This window comes from Macaca nemestrina, chromosome 7 (assembly GCF_043159975.1).
Source record: "Macaca nemestrina isolate mMacNem1 chromosome 7, mMacNem.hap1, whole genome shotgun sequence".
NCBI lineage: Eukaryota > Metazoa > Chordata > Mammalia > Primates > Cercopithecidae > Macaca > Macaca nemestrina.
Window position 1 is genome coordinate 161,758,560 of NC_092131.1, and position 21,592 is coordinate 161,780,151.

The following is a 21,592-nucleotide window of genomic DNA, read 5'->3' on the forward strand; positions in this document are numbered from 1 at the left end:
AGAAAGCTTTCTCTAAAGCTGTGGACATGTGGGCCGGGCAGGGTGGCTCAGCCTGTAATCCCAGCACTTTGAGGGGCTGAGGCAGGCGGATCACAAGGTCGGGAGATGGAGACCATCCTGGCTAACACTAAAAATACTACTAAAAATACTACTAAAAATACAAAAAAGCTAGCCGAGCGTGGTGACGGGTGCCTGTAGTCCCCGCTACTCCAGAGGCTGAGGCAGGAGAATGGCGTCAACCTGGGAGGCGGAGCTTGCAGTGAGCCGAGATGGCGCCACTGCACTCCAGCCTGGGTGACAGAGAGAGACTCCGTCTCAAAAAAAAAAAAAAAAAAAAAAAAGGCTGTGGATATGTGTGCCCATAAGAACGAGCCAGTAGAATGGATGGAAAGGATGCTCAGGAGCAAGGAAGAAGGAAGATGGGATCCAGAGTAGCATCTTTAAATTCCTTTATTCATATGCCCCTACAAAAAAACAAAAAACAAAAAACAAAAAAACAAAACAAAACAAAACAAAAACAAAAAAACCCTCTTGCCTGTTTTTACTTGATACTTAATATTTAAGTTTACTTTTATTTTTATTTTTTTAGAGGCAGGATCTTGCTATGTCATCCATGCTAGAGTGCAGTGGCTATTCACAGGTGTGATCATAGATAGCGTAGTGCAGCCTTGAACTTCTGGACTCAAGCCATCCTCCCACTTCAGCCTCCTGAGTAGCCAAGACTGTAGGCATGCACCATCTCACCTGGCTTAAATTTTTTTCATAACTTTAAATCATTGTAAGGGACATACTTTCTGCCTGTTGTATATTGTTTACTTTTTTCTTTTTTTTTTGAGATAAGGTCTTGCTTGGTTGCCCAGGCTGGAGTGCAGTTGTGCGATCATAGCTCACTGCAGCCTTCAACTCCTGGGCTCAAGCAATCCTCCTGCCTCAGCCTCCCAAGTAGTTGGGGCTATAGGCACATGCCACCATGCCTGGCTATTAAAAAAAATTTTTTTTGTGGAGATGAGGTCTTGCTATATTGCCCAGGCTGGTCGGGAGCTCCTGGCCTCAACTGATTCTCCCACCATAGCCTCCCAAAGTGCAGAGATTACAGGCATGGGCCACCCACCTGGTCATATTGTGTATACTTTGTATTCATTTCTTTTCTTTTCTTTCTTTTTTTTTTTTTTTTGAGATGGAGTCTCATTCTGTTGCCCAGGCTGGAGTGCAGTGGTGCCATCTCAGCTCATTGCAACCTCTGTCTCCCGTACTCAAGTGATTCTCCTGCCTCAGCCTCCCGAGTAGCTGAGATGACAGGTGTGCACCACCACACCAGGTTAATTTTTGTATTTTTACCAGAGACAGGGTTTCACCATGTTGGCCAGGGAGGTCTCGAACTCCTGACTTCAGGTGATCCGCCTGCCTCAGCCTCCCAAAGTGTTGGGATTACAGGCATGAGCCACTGCGCCTAGCCCTTTGTATTCATTTCTAAAATTATTTCTCTTGGTGTTTTTTGGATAATTTATATTGTTATGTCTTCAAGTGCACTACTGTTTTTTTTTTTTTTTTTCTGCAATGTCTAAACTGTTGTTATTCCATTCAGTGATTTTTCATCTCAGACTTTTTTTTTTTAATTTTAAAGACACTTTTAAATTCTTTATTTTAGAATCGTTATAGTTGACAGGAAGTTACAATGATAGTACAGGGAGGTCCTTTGGACTCTTTACCCAGTTTCCCCCAATGGTTTTGTTTCAGTACAATTTTAACAATTTTATTGAGATATAATTAACATTCCATAAACCACATATTTTAAGTGTACAATTTGATAAGTTTAGAAATTACATATACCTGTGAAACCATCACCACAATTAAAATAATAAACACACCCATCCGTCATACCCAAATCATTCCTCCTTCCCCTTGGTACTTCTTCCCATCCTCTTCTTTCTGCCTACCCCACCCACCCCATCATCTCAGACATTTTAGTTTTCGTCTCTAAAATTCAAAGTGGGTATTTAAAAATATATTCCTAGTCTCTACTTAGTACATATGGAATACAGTTATAATAATTCTTTTAATGTCCTTGTCCAGTTCTCACATAGGTGTCAGCTGTGGTGGTTTCAATTGATTTTTCTCCTTATGATGGGTCATAGTTTGCTTGACTGGTAATTTTTTTTTTTTTTTTTGAGACGGAGTCTTGCGTTGTTGCCCAGGCTGGAGTGCAGTGGCTCAGTCTTGGCTCAGTGCAAGCTCCGCCTCCTGAGTTCACGCCATTCTCCTGCCTCAGCCTCCCAAAGCCTCCCGAGTAGCTGGGACTACAGGCACCCGCCACCACGCCCGGCTAATTTTTTGTATTTTTTAGTAGAGACGGGGTTTCACCGTGTTAGCCAGGATGGTCTTGATCTGCTGACCTTGTGATCTGCCTGCCTCGGCCTCCCAAAGTGCTGGGATTACAGGCGTGAGCCACCGCGCCCGACCACATGACTGGTAATTTTTTATTGGAGAATCAGGCACTGTGAATTTTACATTTTTGGGTGCTTGTTAATTTTGGATTTCTGTAAATGTTCTTGGGCTTTGTTCTGGGAGGCAGTTCAGTTACTTAGAAACAGCTTGATTCCTTCAGGTCTCACTTTTGAGATTTGTTAGGTAGGATCTAGCAATGTTTAAACTAGGGCTAATGAATCCCCACTATGAGGCAAGGCCCTTCTGAGAGCTCTGACCAATGCTCCATAAATTATGAGGTTTTCCGATCTGGCTGATGGGGACAGGCACTGTCCAGGCTCTGTGTGACTCCTGGCTACTGTTCCAGCCCATTGTTTCGGGTGGTTCTTTCCTTTGTCTCAAGTGGTTTCTTTACACTTATATGATGAATCATACTCTGTTGAACACTCAATAGGGGCCCTTTGCAGATCCCCAGAATTCTCTATGTATCCATCTTTCTCCTCTCCAGTACCCTGTCCTGAGCACTCTAGCCAGTTGGCTGCTCCAAACTCTCAGCTATCCCCTCACCTCAAAGTCACTTGCTTTGCCTAGGTTCTCCCTCCATGAAATACATCCTCTCAAGCAGTAAACTGGGCAACCAAGGGGTTCACCTTATTTGTTTCTTGCCTCTGAGAGATCACTGTCTTTTGTTACCTCATGTCCAGTGTCTTGAAACTCATTATTTCATGTGTTTTCTGTTTGGTTGGTTGTTTTAGGCAGGAGGGTAAACTTGGCCCCTGCTCCTCCATCTTGGCTGGAAAGGGAAGTTGTATCTGTACTTTCAGTCTGTTTCTGTTCAAACTGTGGAGCTGCAGATTAAAGTTATTCCATTTTAGGGAAAATGTCCACCATACATCCTACTTGCAAAGGCTATCCTCTCTGTCAAACCTGTGAGCCAAATCTGACCTTCTAACAGGAAAAGTCTGATTTTATTTTTCCATTCAAATCGATGTGCTTAATATGTATCCTGTGTCAACCATCTCACTTTCAGTTTGATTTCTTCTTTATTTCTTTCTTTTTAGAGTTAAGGTCTCGCTCTGTTGCCAGGCTGGAGTGCCATAATGTGATTATGGCTCACTGTAACCTTGAACTCCAGAGTTCGAGTGATACTCTTGCCTCAGTGTCTGGAGTAGCTGGGTCTACAGGCACATATCACCATGCCCAGCTAATTTTTAAAATTATTTTTTGTAGATATGGGATCTTGCTATGTTGCCCAAGCTGGTCTCAAACTCCTGGCCTCAAGCCATGCTCCCACTTCAGTCTTTCAAAAGCACTGGGATTACAAGCATGACCCACTGTGTCTCACCTGAACTTGAATTATTTAAAAAATTTTTAGTTTTTTCTTTTTTAATATATATATATTTTACAATATAACATGTTCAATGAATTTGAATTTTTTTTTTTTTTTTTTTTTTGAGATGGAGTCTCGCTCTGTCGCCCAGGCTGGAGTGCAGTGGTGTGATCTCGGCTCACCGCAAGCTCCGCCTCCCGGGTTCACGCCCTTCTCCTGCCTCAGCCTCCCGAGTAGCTGGGACTACAGGTGCCCACCACCATGCCCGGCTAATTTTTTTGTATTTTTAGTAGAGACGGGGTTTCACCGTGTTAGCCAGGATGGTCTCGATCTCCTGACCTCGTGATCCACCTGCCTCGGCCTCCCAAAGTGTTGGGATTACAGGCGTCAGCCACCACGCCTTGCCTGAATTTGAATTATTAAATGACGAAGGCACAGAACTGAGCCACAGGGCCACCCCTGTGAACCTTCTCAAAGAAGCTCTCCAGGCTTTGCTCTTTCGAGGACTTCCTCAAGCAGAGCATTCTCAAGTAGCCCTTTTATTTGTTTTTAACAGCGCAGAGCAAGGTGCCAGAGTAGGATTCAGAATGAGGGAGGGGAGGCAACTGGTGAAAGTGGAAGTGGGGAAGGAGAGCTGTCAGGCCTCTGGCTACTTCTTAGGCCCACCAATATGAGGAGGGGAACATATGGAGAAGGCGGCTCTGGAAATGGATTACTTTAAAACTATCTGTGTCCACCTACCTTCTAGAAAGTCTTCATGTCCTTGTAGGGGAGTGCAAAGCCTCTGACACAAAGTGTAAGAAGCCATTGATGGAGCCATTACTGCTTCCTTCGTTGTAGCAGAAGGGATGGGGAGAGGAGCAGGCAGGAGCGGGGGTAGGTAAGTAGGGGCTTTGGTGCCTTGAAGGTGAAATTTCTATTTGAAGGCTTCAATTTTCTTCATGAAGAATGTATTTTTTTTTTTTTTTGTCCACTGAGGGGTGGGGGAAGTTGAGGGCATCAGATATTTGAGAAGGTGGAGAAAATATAAAAGAGTCGATACAAATAATCAAAACTAGTAGCTAGAATGAATACTAGCTAGGCAGAGCTGAGGGTCCAGTTAAGATAGGTGGCCATGAATTCAAATCTACATCTATCTGCTCAGCTGTGTGATTTTCTTCAGCAGCATTAAAGCTCTTGTTTGTTTGATGGTTGTGGATTTGGTAAAATGCTGATCTTTCCCCTATATTGAGAGAAATGTGAGTAATCACAAAGAGGCCTGATAATAATTATGAGTAATTTATCAAGGCCCTTCCAGGGTTCCTCTGCATAGGGTGGTTTTGGATGGCTAGACATTTACATAGCACATAGTGGCTTTCTTTTGTTTCCCATCTTGCTGGTGAATTGAGCCACAATTTCTTCTCCTAAGCATAAATACCTGCAGACCTTAGTTACAGTCATCCCTGTGAACAAGGGTGAGGGTGGAAAGGGTAAGGAATGTCTGTGTTTCCTATCACCAGGTAAATGGGATCTTGATGCTTGGCATGGGGTCCCAAGAGCTTGCCAATACCCATGTGTATTATCAAAAAATGAGATAATGCCACCGTCAAAGAAAAGATCAGGGCCGGGTGTAGTGGCTCATACCTGTAATCCCAGCACTTTGGGAGGCTGAGGTGGGTGGATCACAAGGTCAGGAGATCAAGACCATCCTGGCTAAGACGGTGGAACCCTGCCTTTACTAAAGATATGAAAAATTAGCCGGGTGTGGTGGTGAGCGCCTGTAGTCCCAGCTACTCGGGAGGCTGGGACAGGAGAATAGTGTGAACCTGGGAGGCGGAGTTTGCAGTGAGCCGAGATTGTGCCACTGCACTCCAGCCTGGGTGACAGAGTGAGACTCTGTCTCAAAAAAAAAAAAAAAGAAAAGAAAAGATCAGAAACTCTCTGGACAATAGGCAAAGGTTGTAAACCAATGTATCCTCTTTCTTAAAATCTGATTTAAAGCCTTTTTCCCTGTCCTGTCATGCATTGGGAGAAGGACGGAATGAGTTGGAGGGGGCTAGGAAAGTTTGGCTTATAACTCTCTTGAGAAATGTCTTTTTAAAAATTGTCTCAAGCTGTAATATTGCCCGAATATCATGGTATGGGATATGCTATATATCAGTAAAATCTAAGATTCAGCCAATAAAAAATCAATCTGTCTAACATTGTCATTCTAAAAGTCCCCAAATCACCACAGCCATGGAAGTCGTGGAAGCCAAGTTTTCCTATGGTAACAGACTATATCAAGTTTATATATACATAATACATATATATATATATATTTTTTTTTTTGGGGGGGGATGGAGTCTTGCTCTGTCATCCAGGCTGGAGTGCAGTGGCATGATCTCGGCTCACTTCAGCCTCTGCATCCTGGGTTCAAACGATTTTCCTGCCTCAGCCTCCCAGGTAGCTAGGACTACAGGCATCCCCCACCATACCCAGCTAATTTTTGTAGTTTTAGTAGAGACGGGGTTTCACCATGTTGGCCAGGCTAGTCTCAAACTCCTAACCTCCAGTGATCCGCCTGCCTCGGCCTCCCAAAGTACTGGGATTACAGGCATGAGCCACCACGTCCGGCCTCAAGTTGTATTTTAATCACATACAGGATACATACTCGTACTCAGAATGTGAGTTCAAGGATCAGTGGCACAAATAGGGGAAATGACCTCAAGTTCCAAATGAGTGTTAATGTAGTTCTATTAAAGCGTCTGAGTGCGGAGAAATCATTTCTTGAATTTTGCAGGGCAAGCATGACTGCTTTGACTCCTTTTCGTGTGCCTCACAGCGTGCTTATAAGCCATGTCTCCAGGGACATACACTCATTGTAAAGTGCCCCTAATGATAATAAAGTGAAGGATCTGCTGCAACTCAAAGGAAATTGAAAGTGCTTTAAGTTCTACATTCCAAAGTCAGAGCTAGAGAGGCAGGCTGGATTTTCTGCTGATGTGGATTGCCTGCTGTTGGTTTGGGCCACGCTAGGTATGAGGTAATGTTTTAGATTACTGCTGGGTTCTTCTGGGCCTGGCAACATAAAGAACACGTCTAATCAATGCATCAGCTGCTATGGCTCATTCACCTTCCTGCAGTGCTGTGTGGCCACAGCCTGTAAGAATGTGACCCGGAAATCCCCAAGTAGGGCCCTCGGGTGTGCCCGAGTCCCTCATGCCCACCCATCCACCCCTCTGCATTCTAACATTTCAGTGGTTGTGTTCAGGCAAAGTGTCTTCTGCTCATGCTCAGGAGGAAGAGTTCACTTGACCTCCCTGTGGCTCATTGCCCCTGAGGATACCAGGGCTCTCTCAGCCTGGCTGCGTGACAACAGAGGGACACCATTATCAGAGAAACCACGGCTGATGAGCAGCTCTAGGCCAGAGACGCCAAATGCTACCTGGACATGAAGAGAGAGGTCCCAGCAGACCCCCGGGGGACAGGTTTAAATTAGGTTCCAGCCTCCCCTTCCTGGTGTCAGGAGTTACTCATCTTGATTTACTTATCTTGCAAAGGAGCCAAGGTATCCTGCTGTAGCTGCCTACTATCTTCTGTCTCTTCCACAACTCCCATGTCTCTTTTGGGTTTCTGCTCCACTTCTCATGGGCTACTTGGAGTAGGAAGTAGGTTTCAATAATAAAAAAACTAAATAAAACAAAAACATCATCTGATTTGCCTCCAGTTCTGCCACAGACTATTTGACCCTGGAAAAATCCCTTCCCTTTTCTGACACTCCTCTGTAAAATAGCCTGGATCAGTAGCTTTCATATTGCATTCTGTGAAGCTGCCAGGAGCCTGAAGGGTTCCCCAGGTCCCCGGAGAGGCTGCAGTGGAAAGAGAGGCTGAGCTGACTCCACCCCCAACACCCAGCACCCACCAGAGTAGCTGCTTTTTACCTGTTTTATATATTGTTTTTCCACACAGAGCTTCTTTGAAGAAAGAGTCCTGAGGCTACAAAGTTTGAAAACTGCTGGAATAAGTGATCGCCAAGGCCCCTTCCAGTCTGAGATGCTTGGTCTTCTGAAGCCCAGCTCGTTTTTCCTCCTCCAGAAAGCCTTTCTTGTTACCCAGTCCTGGGTACTTGAGCTCCAACAATGATGATGATGGCAGGCATATGGTGCCGTTGGTGAGCCATCCGATGCCTGCGTGTGCATATAAGCTGTCTCCCCAGCTAGAAAGTGAGCTCTTTGAGGGTGGTGTTCAATTTTTCTTCCACACGTCTGTCCCCTTGTAGTATTATATGCAAAGTAGGTGTTCAATAAACGTGTTGATGCCACCTGATGTCATGAGCTCTCACATGGGATAAAACTTCCCCACCAGACTCTGCTTTGAGAAGGAGGAGCCAGTCTTTGGTCTGCTTAACGCTCCACAGAGAGACTTGTCCTTGAAAGATGGGGACCCTGACCTGGGAAGCAACTCACACACTCCCCAAAGGGCAGGTCTGAGTTCGTGCCTCGACTGGATTTGGCTTCACCTCTTCTGCCCCTCAGTATCTCTTCTGGTGGGGCCTCTTATACACTGTGGCCGTAGAAGAGGCATGGTCCTGAAGCCTGGGAATCAGGTCAGCCAGGACGCCCCAGGGCCAGCAGACATCTCAGCCAGATTCCAGAGGGAGGCACAGGGGAGATGGAGAGGAACTCCTGGGTTTGTTTGGAATACAGCTCTCTCAGGAAGTGGAGGCCCAAAGAGGGTGGCTGGGTTCAGTCAGAGACACCAGAGAAAGCAGATTGGAAGAGGGTGCTCGAGGTGAAAGATCAAGACAGCCATATGCCAATGTCCACAAGGCAGGTAGCCAAGGGGAGACTGGAGGTTGTAGTGGTGGAATGAAACCGCTCTGCCATGTAGTGGCTAAGTGACTTTGAGGTCAGTTCATCTTACTTAGCCTCAATGTCTTTACCTATAAATTGGGGGCAAAAGAACCCGACCAATGTCAGGCTACCCTGTAGTGAAGTAGTGAGATAGATTCCAAGGAGACTAAAATGTGCAGAGATGGAAAGGATTATTATCGTTTATTAACACAGGAGAGCACACGAGCCTGCTTCCAAAGAGGGACTGTCCCGTAATTTAGAGATGCTCCGAGGCTGACCATCCTCCTTCTCCTGCTGCATTCCCAGCAGCCATCTATGGCTGGATTTGGAGAATTTCTGGTCAAACCGGTGAGTATGAGGAGAGCAGGGCAGTTGGGGAGAGAGGCCCCAGCCCAATTCTGCCCAGAGAAGCTCCGGAAAGAGAGGGAAGTGTCCTGATGAAGAGCGTATGAAAGGGGTGAGACTCAGGAGGCTGCGAAGATTCCTGCGGGCTCCTCTGGTCAGTAAGAAACCCTGACAAGATCCCTAGGATGGGGGTCCCTTAGTCTCACTGAAGTTCTTGTAACTTGGGATGGGGGCCAGGTCAGCCTCCTCCGATACCCGAAGCTACACATCCGGCCTTCCCCACTTCTAGAGGAGGGGTTTTAGATGGTGCTGTGGGGGCAGACAAGCCCTCAGCAGGTCACAAGCAGGTCCCCTCCAAAAGCCCTCCTGCTGGAATCCTCCAGGTGTGAGGAGTAAGAGCAGACAGATCAAGCCTGGGACATCTGGCAGGGTTTAACATCCACAGCTGGAGGGTGAGACCTCTCCCTGTGGATCTGGAGAAATACCTTCAGGCTCCAGCCTATTGCTGCCCTTGCCTTGTCATCCCTGACAGGGTTCCGTGCCCTGTCTGGCCTCCCCGGGTCCCCCTCAGCTGCTATAGCCCGACGTGTGGGTGCTGGGCCTGCGCAGCCAAACATCTGGCAGGTCTGGCTGGCTATTGGGCAGCACCACAGGGCTGCCATCCCCTGGCCCCCCTCGGCCCTTCCAGGACAAGCTGCTCTGGTGGGAGGCGGGCAATGATGGGTCATACACTGTCTCCCTCAGCGCCAGCCACAGGGTGTCCCGCTTCCCATTGAGCTGGCCCCGCTCAAGGACTGGCTGCCCAGTATCATCCAGGTCATCTGGGGACACACCCACGGAATCTGGTACACGAGCACTGGGCTCAGAGGTGCTTAGGCAGGTCTCATCAGAGACGCTGAGCCCCTCCAGGGTGCTGGCTGAGGAACAGAAGCCATCAGGAGGTTCTGCAGCCTTGGCCTTAGGGGAGTGGGCTGGGGCTTCTGGCGAGGCTGGCAGGGGCTCAGCCTCCTCCCCTTGGGAGTCCTGCCTGGCCCGGGTTTTGGGGCTGGAGCCAGCCTGCTTATAGGGGGAGGAGGTCTGCAGGGCAGGGCACTGGCTGAAGACTGCCTGGTGGTCCAGCAGCAGCTCCCTTGGGGAGGCAGGGGCTGGTGGGGGCCGGGAACAGCAGGGACCATCATGGAGCTGCAGATCCTCAGAGAGTACTGAGGGCCGGTGGGACAGCTTGCTGGTGGCTGTGCTGGTGTCAAAGCTGGGGCTCCGACGCCGTGCCAGGGGCTGTAGCTCATATTGCTCTGAGCAGGTCCCGGGCATCCCTCCAACTGACCCTGGTCGTGGGCGGCCTGCCTTCTCCCCACCAGGGTCCCCAGTACCAGCATCCCATGGTAGGTGAGCACAGGGCCAGAGGATCTGCCCACAGTTCTTCTCTGGCCCGAAGAAACAGCAGAGAGATTGGAAGAAGAAGCTGGCAAAGCCACAACTGACGCATTTGACCATCATGAGGATGATGCCCAGCTTGCGATAAAGCAGCACTGTGGCAGGCAGCATGAGCACGCCGGCCGCAAACAGGGCTGCAGCCCCCACTGCTGTGGCGCAGCTGGTCTGGCGCAGAGAGAAGGCCACACGGCTCAGGCGGTCAGGGTGTGGGCACAGGTGATAGGAGATGCAGTAGTTGACAGTGAAGTCCACTGAGAGGCCCACTGAGGCAGAGAGAAACAGGGCCTCGGCAGTGTTGAGCTGCCACTCGAGGAGAACCAGGAGTCCTACAGTGAGCAGCACGGTGCCTGCCACAGCTGCCACGGAGAATAGGCTGAGGGGAACATTCCAGGTGCCCAGCAGCAGTGTGGCAAAGGCCAGTGCCAAAGCCAGGCCCAGCACCACAGCAGGTTCAGTGCTCAGGCTGTGCTGCAGGCTGTACAGCTCTAGACGGCTAGTGAACCAACCACGGCGCAGGCCTGGAGGTGCCATGCCCAGCTCTGCTGCCAGCCAGTGGCTGACCTCATTGTAGAAGAGTTGGGTCTGGTTGTAGTCCGGACTATTCCGGAAGTTGGTCTGGAATTGCAGGACCAGGGCGGCCAGGCTGCCATGGGCATCAAAGCGGAGTCCCAGGTCCTGGGTGCCATCCGGGCCTTGCTCCAGAGCCATCATTTTCAGGCAGTGCAGGAAAAACTGGGGGGCCCAGGGGAAGTCCGAGTGGCCGCAGCAGAGGTCAGGCCCCAGGCGGGCGCAGCCGGGGCTCTCCATCCAGCGCTGGAGGGTCTCCATGAAACACAGCGTGGGCCAGCCTTCCTGCAGTGTGTCGAAGAAGCTCTGATTCCGGGCCCGGTGGCAGAGTGCCAGCAGCCAGCGCTGGGCCTCAGGGCCACTGGCCGAGAAGGCAGGGTCCCTCACCAGGCTGCTGTTGCTACGAGGGTCCAGAGGGTCGCCAGTGTCCACAGGCAGGACGCCCCACACCAAAACCACGGGCATGTGGCCGCCCTCGCCCTGCGGCAGCTGCTCGAACAGGAACAGCTGGCGATACTCTGCGTCGAAGCGCTCGAAGGGGTGGCTGGGCCGGAAGACCTGGCCGCCGGGCGGCGGCAGCGTGGGCAGCCGCAGGCGCGGGCTGACGCCGGCGATGTAGGCGCCCCCTGCCGCCAGTGCCGCGAACCAGCAGATCCAGATGTAGCGAAACTTGATGACGCCGCAGGGCAGCAGGCGCTGGAAGAGCAGACGCGAGGTGCCGGCCGCCGCCCTCCGCAGGCCCCGGAGCCGCCGGTGCAGCGCCAGCAGCAGCCGCCGAGGCGCGCTGCCCTCCCACCGGCCCCGCGCCCGGCGCACACAGCCGCGCGCCAGGTAGCGCTCGTGGAGCACGGCGGAGGCGGGCAGCCAGACCAGCGTGAGCGCCAGGTGCACCAGCACAGCCGTGCCCATGAAGAGGGCGAGGCAGCGCACGGCCGGCAGGCGGCTCAGGTAGCTGGCGTAGAAGGCCGCGCTCGTGGTGAGGCCGGAGACCAGCAGCAGGTAGCCGAAGTGGTGCATGGTGCGGCCCACGCGCTGCGCCAGTCCCCCCGACGGCAGCTGGCTCTTGCTGAGGCGCCACAGGTCGAAGAAGATGAGCGTGTGGTTGGCGCAGACGCTGCTCAGCAGGAGGAGGGCTGCCAGATTGACGAAGGGAAAGTAGGCCATGCGGAAGGCCACCTGGTAAAGGAAAAAGGCCACCAGCAGTGAGCCCAGCACCCCCAGCAGCACCATGAACGTGAGGAAGAATGAGCGCAGGTACAGGGCGATGCCGAAAAAGATGGCAGCCAGAGCCAGCAAGGGGTACACTGTGTCCTGGACCAGGAAGTACCTCAGCAGCTCCTGCTTGAGGCCCAGGTCCATGCCAGTGACGGAGGTGTAGTTGTCAGCGAGCCCCCAGGGGGTGGCCAGTCGGTCCAGGTAGATGTCCATCAGGGAAGCACCCTTTGGGGTGGGCAGGAAGAGCAGGCTGTACTTGAGGGAGGGCACTTGGTAGTCAGTGGTCTGGGGACTCAGGAAGTCCCTGTCGAGCAGAAAGTGCAGGAGTTGGTAGATGGCGCTACTCTGGGAGCACTTAGTGGGAACCTGGGCACAGCGTGGGGACTTGTTCTTCCCGGGTCCCAGACAAGAGGGCACCAGGGCACCACTGTGGTAGTAGAGGGCACAGGTCCGAAGCAGGGCCAGTGTGCGGGCTGCGTCAGCTTGGGTAGTGTCCAGGCAGGAGGAGCGGTTGGAGAGCACAGCCAGATAGTTGCCCAGGGACCAGCTGGGGCAGCACTGGTTGGCTGCTGTCCGCTGGCACAGAGCCCCGAAGCTGGTATGGGAGCGGATCTGTAGGGCACACGCAGGAGGAGAGAGCTCAGGGGCAGCCCAAGGGCCCAGGTTTTCCCAGTCCTATACAAGGCTCTCTCACCTCTTTTCACACTGCAGGGCAGGTGCAGAGAGGGGATCTGGACAGCCTGGTGAGACCGGCTTGTCTCCCAGCTGTCTTTGGCTCCTGGCCCAGGTGCCAGCAGCTACATCTTGACTTCATCAAAGAGGAGCCTCAGGGATGCTGCCCGAGGCTTCAGCCTAAGAGACCCTGCTCTAAGGGTCCCTGTAGGTCATACATCCCAACTCCACGAGGCCTGAGCTAGGAGTAAAAGTGGAGGTAGCAGCCACAGATAGAACAGGGCCAAAGGTCCAAGGAGCTGAAGCAAGCAATGGGAAAAGTGGAGACCAAAACATTCCGAGTTCAGGGTCACTGCCAAACCCCAGCTCCTGTCTGTCCGCTGCACCGCTTAAACCCTCTTAGGGCCAGGGCTGTTTCTTTTTCAAATCTCATGCCTCTTTTTTTCTCCTTTCCTGTTGTTGACATCACAACAGCTGATGTAGTACAGAGAGCACTGGCCTGGGAGTCAGAGGCCCTTGCTCTGCCACTAACTGGCCGCGTAACCTTGGGCCTGAGATCATGGTGACAACACAGTAACACTTATTGAGAGATTACTATTGCCAGTCATTATGCTGCATTTTTTTCAAATTCTATCTCATTTAACTGTCACAACATCCCTGTGAGGAAAGTACTTTTATTATCCCCATTTAACGCTGATGTAGCCTGAGGGACTGAGACGTTAAGAAACATGCCTGAAGTCATACAGCAAGACAACCTTAGAGCTGGCCTTGAATTCAGGCATCTGACTCTAGAACACATGTTCTTAACCAGTCTTTTGGTACTTAGAATATCCTCGTGTGAAGTGGGGGGCTGGGCTACTGCGTGGTTTTCACACCGTTTTTAGCAGCAAACCTTTCTTCAGATGTTATTGTGTATGATTCTCCAGTTAGCATAATTGGATTGGCACTGCTCAGGTTGATGGGGACTGAGGCCTTGAAGCCCACAGTCTCAGCTCCCTGGGCCAGGGCCTCCTCACCCACTCTGGAGGGCCCTTTCAGGACCTTTTGGAAACTCCCAGTCCCTGCATGGGCTCGCTTCCAGCACTTCTATCTTGGCTCTTCTAAAAACAGCCGACTCTTCTTTTCCCACCCCAACCTGGAGCCTCTCAGCAGGGTTGGAATAATTTTCTAAGCAGGGAATGCTCTTCCCCAGTCCACCCCCTGGCAGTCCTGGCTCAGCTGTATTTCCTTGGGATCAGTTCCCTCATGTCCTTAGTTCCCCCCCAAACCCCTGGCACCTCCCCAGCCAGCTCACCTGGTCCTGTTCCATGCGACACATGGAATGGATGGCATGCAGGTTCCATAGGCTGCCCGAGGAGGTGGACATGAACACCAGCTTTGCATAGCTCTTCTCTGCAACACACCCACCCCCCCCCCACCCAGAGCTCAGTCCTTTGGCCCCAGGTCCTGGGCCCTCCAAAGGGAAGATGCTTACTCAGGGCCACATGAAGTTCAGATTCTCAGGCATCTCAAGCCTATGCATGAACTGCCTGATCCTGTCCCTGTGCCTCACCCCAACCCAGCTTGACCCTGTCTGGCTGGAGCATCTGAGAACTCCCTCATCCTCCCAGCTGTAACCTGGCTTCCTTGGCTTGACTGTGGCCAGCTGGCCACCTTCCCTTTCTGTCTGCCCAGATTTGTTCTGGGCCTGCCTGTCCTACTTGGTGGGGTGGGGACCACTATTAAAACCAGGAACTGGCCAGGCTGCAGCTTACCAGGGGGGCCACAGAAGAAGTTCTCTTGCCTTCTGTCCTCCAGGGGCTCCACCATTCTGCGAGGTCGAACAATGCTCTCCTGGGCACTGCCTCTGGGTGCAGGCCTCAGAGTGTTGTGGGAGCTCGAGCTGAAGTGGAAAGAATATCTATGCCAGGCACCGTTAGGGTCGGAAGACTCAGAGGAGGCCAGAGACCACTCCCCAGGAAGTCCTGGCAAGCCCCTCTGACCTGCCTTGGGGTGAGTCACCCAATGTCCCCTTCCTGGAGATCTCATTCTTCCCTCTCCTACCCACAATGAAAAGATGAGAGCCTGTTACCTGTTCAGCTCAAGGTCTGGGGAAAGGAAAAGCAGCTTCCTGGGGCCCGTGAGGGCTTGTAGTGCTCTCCAGACCACTAACTTGCTCCCAATGTCCGTGTCCCGTGGCTCAAAGCCCTGCAGGGAGGAGGGTGGAGAAGAACAGGTGGGCAGGGTAGGAGTTCTCCATCTGGGTGCTTCTCAGCTCTGCCCCTTTGACTCCTTAGAGCAGGGCAGGCCAGCCTACCTGCCTAAATTGTAGATGTGAGTCTGAACTTTATAGCATCTCCCCAACTCTCTCTGGAGGTCAAGAGCCTACCGTGGCTACCCTATCCCCAGGCCACCATGGCTACCCTACCTCCAACTTTCTGCCCCAGGCTGGGCTGAGGTGGCCAGGCCTGGGGACCCCATCCCACCCCTTGGCTCCTCACCAGCAAAGGCTTGGAGAAGTCGGGCAGCCGGGCCCCCAGCAGTCCAGCCAGGGTGCAGAGGAAGATGGCAGCCAGACACAGTATCAGCACGGCCACTGGCCACTCAGCAATCAGCTGGGAATAGCTGGGAAAGAGGGAGGAGCCCACATGAGTTGGGTGTGGCAGCAACGGGTGCTGAGCTCAGGCTCCACCCTGAAGGGGTGCTAGATAGAGCAGAGAGCACGTGGAACAGGGCTAAACTGGGCAGCAGCCTGGTCACCCCTAGAGGTCCAGGGAAGGCCCAGGCCTACCTCTTTGGCATCTGGAAGGCTCGTTCCTGCCTGTGGAAGAGAAGAAAAGATGCTCGCTTGCCAGAGTCCTCTTGCAGGGCGTGTTTCGGGGGTGGAGGTGGGGTGGGAGTGGGTGGGTGAGGGATAACCGATGGTATTAACCCTTTTAGCGCTTTGCCACTCCCAAGTTCCAACCCTTACTTCCTACTGCATTGGGTTAACTCCTAAGAAAGGAGTCTAGAGCCCCGGGGGTCTGCCCCACTCTTAAGCCCCACCCCATTTTCCAGTGGCAGCTGGCAGGCTGCTGGACCCCTCCTTACCTGACACTGACCACATGGTGCTGCACAGCGGGCGGCTTCCAGGTCCCATCACGCTGTGAGGGGGCTGGGGAAGGGCTGAGGCTGGAGCCGTGGGAGCAGAGAGCTGCCCGATCCCCAAGTCCTGGCAGGGAACTGCCCCCCTGGTATTCCTGCAGTGCCTGGGGATAGGCGAAGTGGGCAGGGGCCAAGGGGCTGGATGGACCCACAGGCTGGAGGGTGGAAGTTGTTGGTGGGGGTCCCGAAGAATTGGAAGGGTCCTCCAGGGGGCAGCTGTGGAGGGAGCAGCTTCTCTCTGGGCTTGCCTCAGGGGCCACAGCCTTGGTCTGGGTGCTAGGAAGAGAGGAGGCAGGCAAGATTGGGGTGGGGGATGGTGGTGGGCCACCCCATGCCCCAGCATTATTCAGTTCAGTAAGACAAGGGGACAGGGACTCAGGGTTGATTTATTAGTAGTCCTGGGGGAGCAGTGAGAGGTGAGGAGGCTGGGGGCTCGAAGTCTGTGCCCTCAGCCTACCTCATGGAGACCATTATCTCATTCACTCATTTTCCACACTGTCAAAAAACAATTGGCAGGCTGCTACATGCTAGGCCCTGTGCTAGACGCTGAATGTGCTTTCACATATATGATTTTTTTTTTTTTGAGATGGAGTCTTGCTCTGTTGCCTAGGCTGGAGTGCAGTGGCGTGATCTTGGCTCACTGCAACCTCTGCCTTCTGGGTTCAAGCCATTCTCCTGCCTCAGCCTCCCAAGTAGCTGGGACTACAGGCACCCACCACCATGACTGGCTATTTTATTTTTATTTTTAGTAGAGACGAGGTTTCACCGTGTTAGCCAGGATGGTCTTGATCTCCTGACTTCATGATCCACCCGCCTCGGCCTCCCAAAGTGCTGGGATTACAGATGTGAGCCACTGTGCCCGGCCGATCTTACTCACTCCTTACAAAAACCTCACAAAGGAGGTATTTTCTTCAACTGATAGATTTGAAATCAGGTTCAGTGACAGACAAGCTGGTGCTCGAACCCAGTTCTTCTGACTTACAGTCCTGTGCTCTTTGTGTGGCAGTCGTCTGCTCTTTCTCTTGCCAGACAGATTATTGAGCACGTGCTGCTGCACTCCTATTCCCATCTTAGAGCCTTGGAACTTTCTCTTCCCTCTGCCTGGGTTGCTCATCCCCCAGATAATTGCATGGCCCTCTTTTTTATTCTGGTCTTGTTTCAACTAGTACTTCCTCAGAGAAGCCTTTCCTGACTACTCTCTCTGAAATAGTCACCCACCAGCTCTCAATCTCCCTACCTTGCTTTATATTTTTTTCATAGCATTTGTTGCAATTGAATATTATATTATAGCGTCGTCATGTTTATTACCTGTCTTTCATGTGGAATGTGAGTGCTGGGAGAACAGAGGCCTATTGCATTTGTTCATCTCCATATCACCAGTGCCTTGAATAGTGCCTTGCACACAGAAGGCGTCCTGGAAATGTTTGTTGAATGAGTGCTAGGCTGGCTGCTAATAGTGGTGCTAGGATGAAGAAGACCTGGTCCTTGCCCTCTAGGCACTCACAGTAGTTGGGAGATGTGAACAGACCAACATGTTGAATGCTGTGAGTGGGGAAGTCACAGAGGGCTGAGGGAACTCAGAGAGGGCCCAACTTTGATAGGGGGTCGGGTGGTCGGGGAAAGTTTGTGGAAGCAACTGCTATCCTTCCACCTACCCTGTCATGGGCCATGCACGGAGCAGAAGATTTGCTTTGTAAGGATGTGCACGGTTGGGAGAGGGAGTTGGGACACCCCTTCACCCCAAGGAACTTGCCAGAAAACAGTTAGCCGTGGAGTCTTCTCCCAAAATTACTCATCAGGGCAATACTCCGTGCGTGTGCGCAACCCCACTCCTTGGGTATAGGGAGAGGTGGAGTCTCAACCCCAGTGGCAGGATTGCAGACCCAGATTAGGAAAAGATGGCCACAGAACAGAGTGCCCAGGGCCATGGGGAGTTCCCAGAGGGATTCTGGGCTGGTTAGCCTTGCAGAGCCCTGTCTCCTTCTCCCCTGCCTCTGCCTGGCTCACCCAGCCTGCTCGCCAGAGTTTGCGTAGCTCCCAAGGAGAGCCAGACCTATGCGGAACCAACCCTGGCTTCCAGTCCTGGCTGCTGCACTGCTGAAGGGGCTGTGAGCTGTAGTCCCAGCCTCAGTGGCAGATGGGCATTGCCCACAGGGGCTGAGTTCAGCCCAGAGACCGAGAAGAGGAACTAGGAAGGAAAAACGTGCTCTTTCTTTCTTTCCCAGAAGGATGGCAGGCTGGCCCAGCAGTGCAGGAGAGAATGACCCTCATGCTGAGGGTGAAATGGGGGAGCAGTGGAGGTGGGCTTCTGACTCGATCACCTTTTGGCTCTGGGGACTTGGGAAAGACACACAATTCTTGGAGCATTGGCATCCTTGTCTGTTGAAAATATGAGATAATGCCCACCTCTTGGGTTTGGTGTGGGAATTAACTGATGTAACATATGTGAGGTTCTTGGCACAGAGTCTGTCATGTAGAAGACACGTTTGCTTTCCTGCCCCTTCCCACGGTCAGTGCAGCAGGGAGCATATACTTTTAGAAGTGTGTTTGTATTTATAATTTGTCCTCTTTTGGTACCTCAGATAATATATCTCTGTTTTAGAACTTCCCACACCTTGAGAATCTCACTACATATATAAATACTTTCCTTTTTGTTATCCAAAAGCTGTATCAAAATTTGATCTCATGATTTTAATCACTGATACTTATTTTTTACAAACTCAACATCTAGGAAAATAGGAATTTGACCAAAGTTGTTCTAAAGCAAGACCTCAGATGACTCCATAAAGTTAATAATGTAAGCAGCCAGTGTCTTGGCAGATCCCTGTGGGCCAGTGAGAAGGTGGATAAATGGCCTAGGTTGTGTGTGTAAGTGTGGACATCGACTTCTTTAAGATGTTAAATTCTGCAGGTTTTTCTTGACCACCTGTCCTGTGCTTTAGCATTGTCCTTGCTCTGGGTTGGGTCCTAGAGGCCTAAAGATGACCCATTGGCCTTGGTCTCCCTCTTCAGAGCAGAGCTTGCCTTCTAGGGGTCAGGAGAGTGGGGCAGCCTGGGTGAAAGTGGGAGGCCTGTTCCAGCTGCCCATGGCCTTAGATAACTGATCACTGGGCTTGTCTTAGGAGTCAGGGCCTCACTTGGAGTGTCGGTTTCTTTTGCATTAGGGGAAGCCAGCATTCCAGAGGATACTGGAGAAGAGTGGGTGCACTCTTGGTTACCCAGTTTGCTAAAACCTCCTAAGTCCACCGTTTTCCTTAGCTGGCTCTTGTTCAAGGGGAATCTTAGCCTCCACCGCTGGTTTGCTTCTGCTGGAGTCTCCCTGGCCCCAGCTCCTTCTCTTTAACTCCTACTATTCCTCTTCAGGGACCTAGGATCAGCTGCCCCCAGTCTCACCCTTTCTGACTGTGCCCACCATTATCAATGTGGCAGAGTTTGAAACCTTCCATATTCTGACTGCTGTAGAGCCAGGACTTTTCTTCAAATCTCCCAATGAGAAAAGCCGACCTCCACTCTTCTCAGAATAAAAGCTTTCTCCTGTCACCTCCTGCTGCCCTCTGCCCTTAGGAGGCTCAGTAATAATAGGAGTTAAATACCCCAGGGCTACACAGGGTTTTTTTATTCTCACTCCCTCAGTTCCATGACCCTCACTGGGATAAGTAACTTCCTAGGCTGCCTGCCTGCGCCTGCAGGCCTGTACGTCAAGTGAGTAGGGCAGGCAGGGGCATGGAAAGTGGGGATGCAGGCCTCACTGAAGAGGCCAACATCCCAGCAATCAGGGCCTGACTGACAGGGTCCCAGACACAGAGACCCAGCCTGGAAGCCCCATAAGGGGCAAGTGTATATTGCATTAACTATGCCCCCAACCCCACAGACACACAGCCATGTCAACCTCAATGTGATCCCACAGAGTGGCCAGGACAGATTGGGGAGCAGCTCATATCACTAGGAAAATAAAAAGGTAATTTTAAAAACACAGTGTGAACTGTTTCAAATTCCTCTCTAGCCAGTGTGTTGGTAAGGATGTGCACATATGTGCATGTTGTGTGCGTGAGTTATTCACTGTATATCTATCCCCAGAGTGCTACTCAGCAGGAGCACTTTTGTGTTTCTTGAATACGTAAGCAAGTCCCTATGCCCGATTAGTGTCCATGGTCTCTGGAGAAGTCCAGAGAGGGGCCAGAGGCCCCAGGGAGTTTCTGAAAGAGAGCAAGTGGATCCTATGCCCAGGGGAAATGAGACTGGACAGGGCTGATCCTTGGCAAGATATCCAAGACAGCAAATGACTCTCCTGCCCCTTCTAAGGATGCTTCTGGCCCCAGGCCCCCGCTCTGTCTTGTCACTGCTCCATCCCTGGTCTCTTTGATCAGGCCATAGTCCCAGGCAGGTCCCTGGTCTGGTGAATACACCCATCCTGTGTCTCACCCTCTTGAAGTCTTTGTGACTTTCAGACTGAAGAGTGGCTAAATCTATCCAGGCTAATGTGTTAACAATAAAGGGAAGAAAACATTTCTCTGTACTTGTGGGGCTTTCTCTTCCTCTGGGGTACAGAATGTACATTTTAACTGGGGTAGTCTGGAGACGATGTGTCCACCTCTGCTATTACTATCAAGGAATTCCTTTTATTTCAGTCCAGGCAGGAAAGAGGCAGTGTCATGTCAGAGGAGGGATTCTGGGGGAGGCAGAGCCAGGCAGGGCACAGAAATTGCGCCATATTGCTACCTAGCTGGGCTGTTCCCTCACACATATGGTGGAGGAAGGGAGAGGAGAGGTACAGAGATCTGGGTCCTCAGCAGGAAGGTGTCCCTCCTGTCCCACCAGTCTGGGGCTCCTCCAGGGGTGGTACAGGCCAGCGGCCTGAGCACCAAAGCCTTCACATTTTAGTGGCTCCAGCCAGTGTGGCTGCCACATGCAGGGACTGGAACCCACACGTGCACAGCTGGGGGCCATGCAGGGCAGGCAAGCGACTGATGGTGACAAAGACAGTCCCTGACGTGCCTGCCGAATGTCTGCCTTCCCCAGGACACCCGCCTTGGCGAGCCTCCCATCCACGATTCACGCACACCTTCATGCACACTGGCACGCTGAAACCCGGACTGAGGTTGCTGCGGGCTTGGGGCTTCCGGAGAAGACGCAGGGGCAGGGCCTAGAAGGAGAGGCCGGAGGAGCCAGCGAGTCTTGGCGTTAGAGGAGGGGTAGGAGCCGTGGGTGGGGCAGGTTCCCTAAGCTGGGAGGGCGATGGGGACTGACACTAGGGGGTGTCAGGGAACGAGGAAATTGACCCGGCAGGATGAGGGCGTGGCAAGGGGGGCCTGGAGCTTGGCGACCCCGGGAAGGGGCTCCGGGAGGGTCTGGGGAATTAATGGGGCAACATATGGCGGCTACTGGGGATACCTGGGGCGGGGAGGGTCTGGGAGGGTCGGTGATCTGGGTCTGCGGAGCGGTCCGCCCTACCTGTCCGGGGAGCCGCCGTCTGGGGCCAAGGGCTCCCCCTCGGGCCGTTGCTCCCCTTCCGGACCCGAGCTGGGAGCCGGACCGCTGCCGCCGCTGCTGCTGCTGCTGTCACCGTCCATGCCCGTGGGCGGCACCGCTGTCCGGGCGCTGGTGCTGAAGCCGCGGCGGCGGCGGCGGCGGCGGCTGCGGCAGCAGGCTCGTGCGCATGCGTCGGCTC

The 21,592-nt window shown here is 52.2% G+C and overlaps 1 protein-coding gene across 2 annotated transcripts; it reads right to left on the reverse strand.

Annotated features, from left to right (window-relative positions):
* Positions 1 to 1,623: 1,623 nt before the first annotated feature.
* LOC105492297 (dispatched RND transporter family member 2) lies at positions 1,624 to 21,543 on the reverse strand. Of its 2 annotated transcripts, XR_011606150.1 has the most exons (9): positions 21,376 to 21,543; positions 15,871 to 16,200; positions 15,572 to 15,601; positions 15,282 to 15,405; positions 14,873 to 14,988; positions 14,556 to 14,683; positions 14,096 to 14,193; positions 7,657 to 12,741; positions 1,624 to 3,272 (listed from the first exon to the last, which is right to left on the reverse strand). XR_011606150.1 is itself a non-coding variant. In XM_011759326.3 (8 exons), exons 1-8 carry the CDS (start codon positions 21,492 to 21,494, stop codon positions 9,481 to 9,483), a joined length of 4,206 nt encoding a protein of 1,401 aa, XP_011757628.2. In that variant the 5' UTR covers positions 21,495 to 21,543; the 3' UTR covers positions 1,624 to 9,480. The 2 variants fall into 2 exon arrangements, 1 of the variants encoding a protein (XP_011757628.2); XM_011759326.3 differs by having other exon boundaries at positions 1,624 to 12,741.
* Positions 21,544 to 21,592: the final 49 nt, after the last annotated feature.

Bases quoted from the DNA above. Each gene is read 5' to 3' on its own strand.
- LOC105492297 (XM_011759326.3), bottom strand. From the start codon at position 21,494: ATGGACGGTGACAGCAGCAGCAGCAGCGGCGGCAGCGGTCCGGCTCCC. The intron at 14,989-15,281 runs GTGAGGAGCCAA...TCCTCCCTGCAG, and splicing joins ACTTCTCCAAGCCTTTGCTG to GGCTTTGAGCCACGGGACAC. The intron at 14,684-14,872 runs GTAACAGGCTCT...TTTCCACTTCAG, and splicing joins CCAGACCTTGAGCTGAACAG to CTCGAGCTCCCACAACACTC.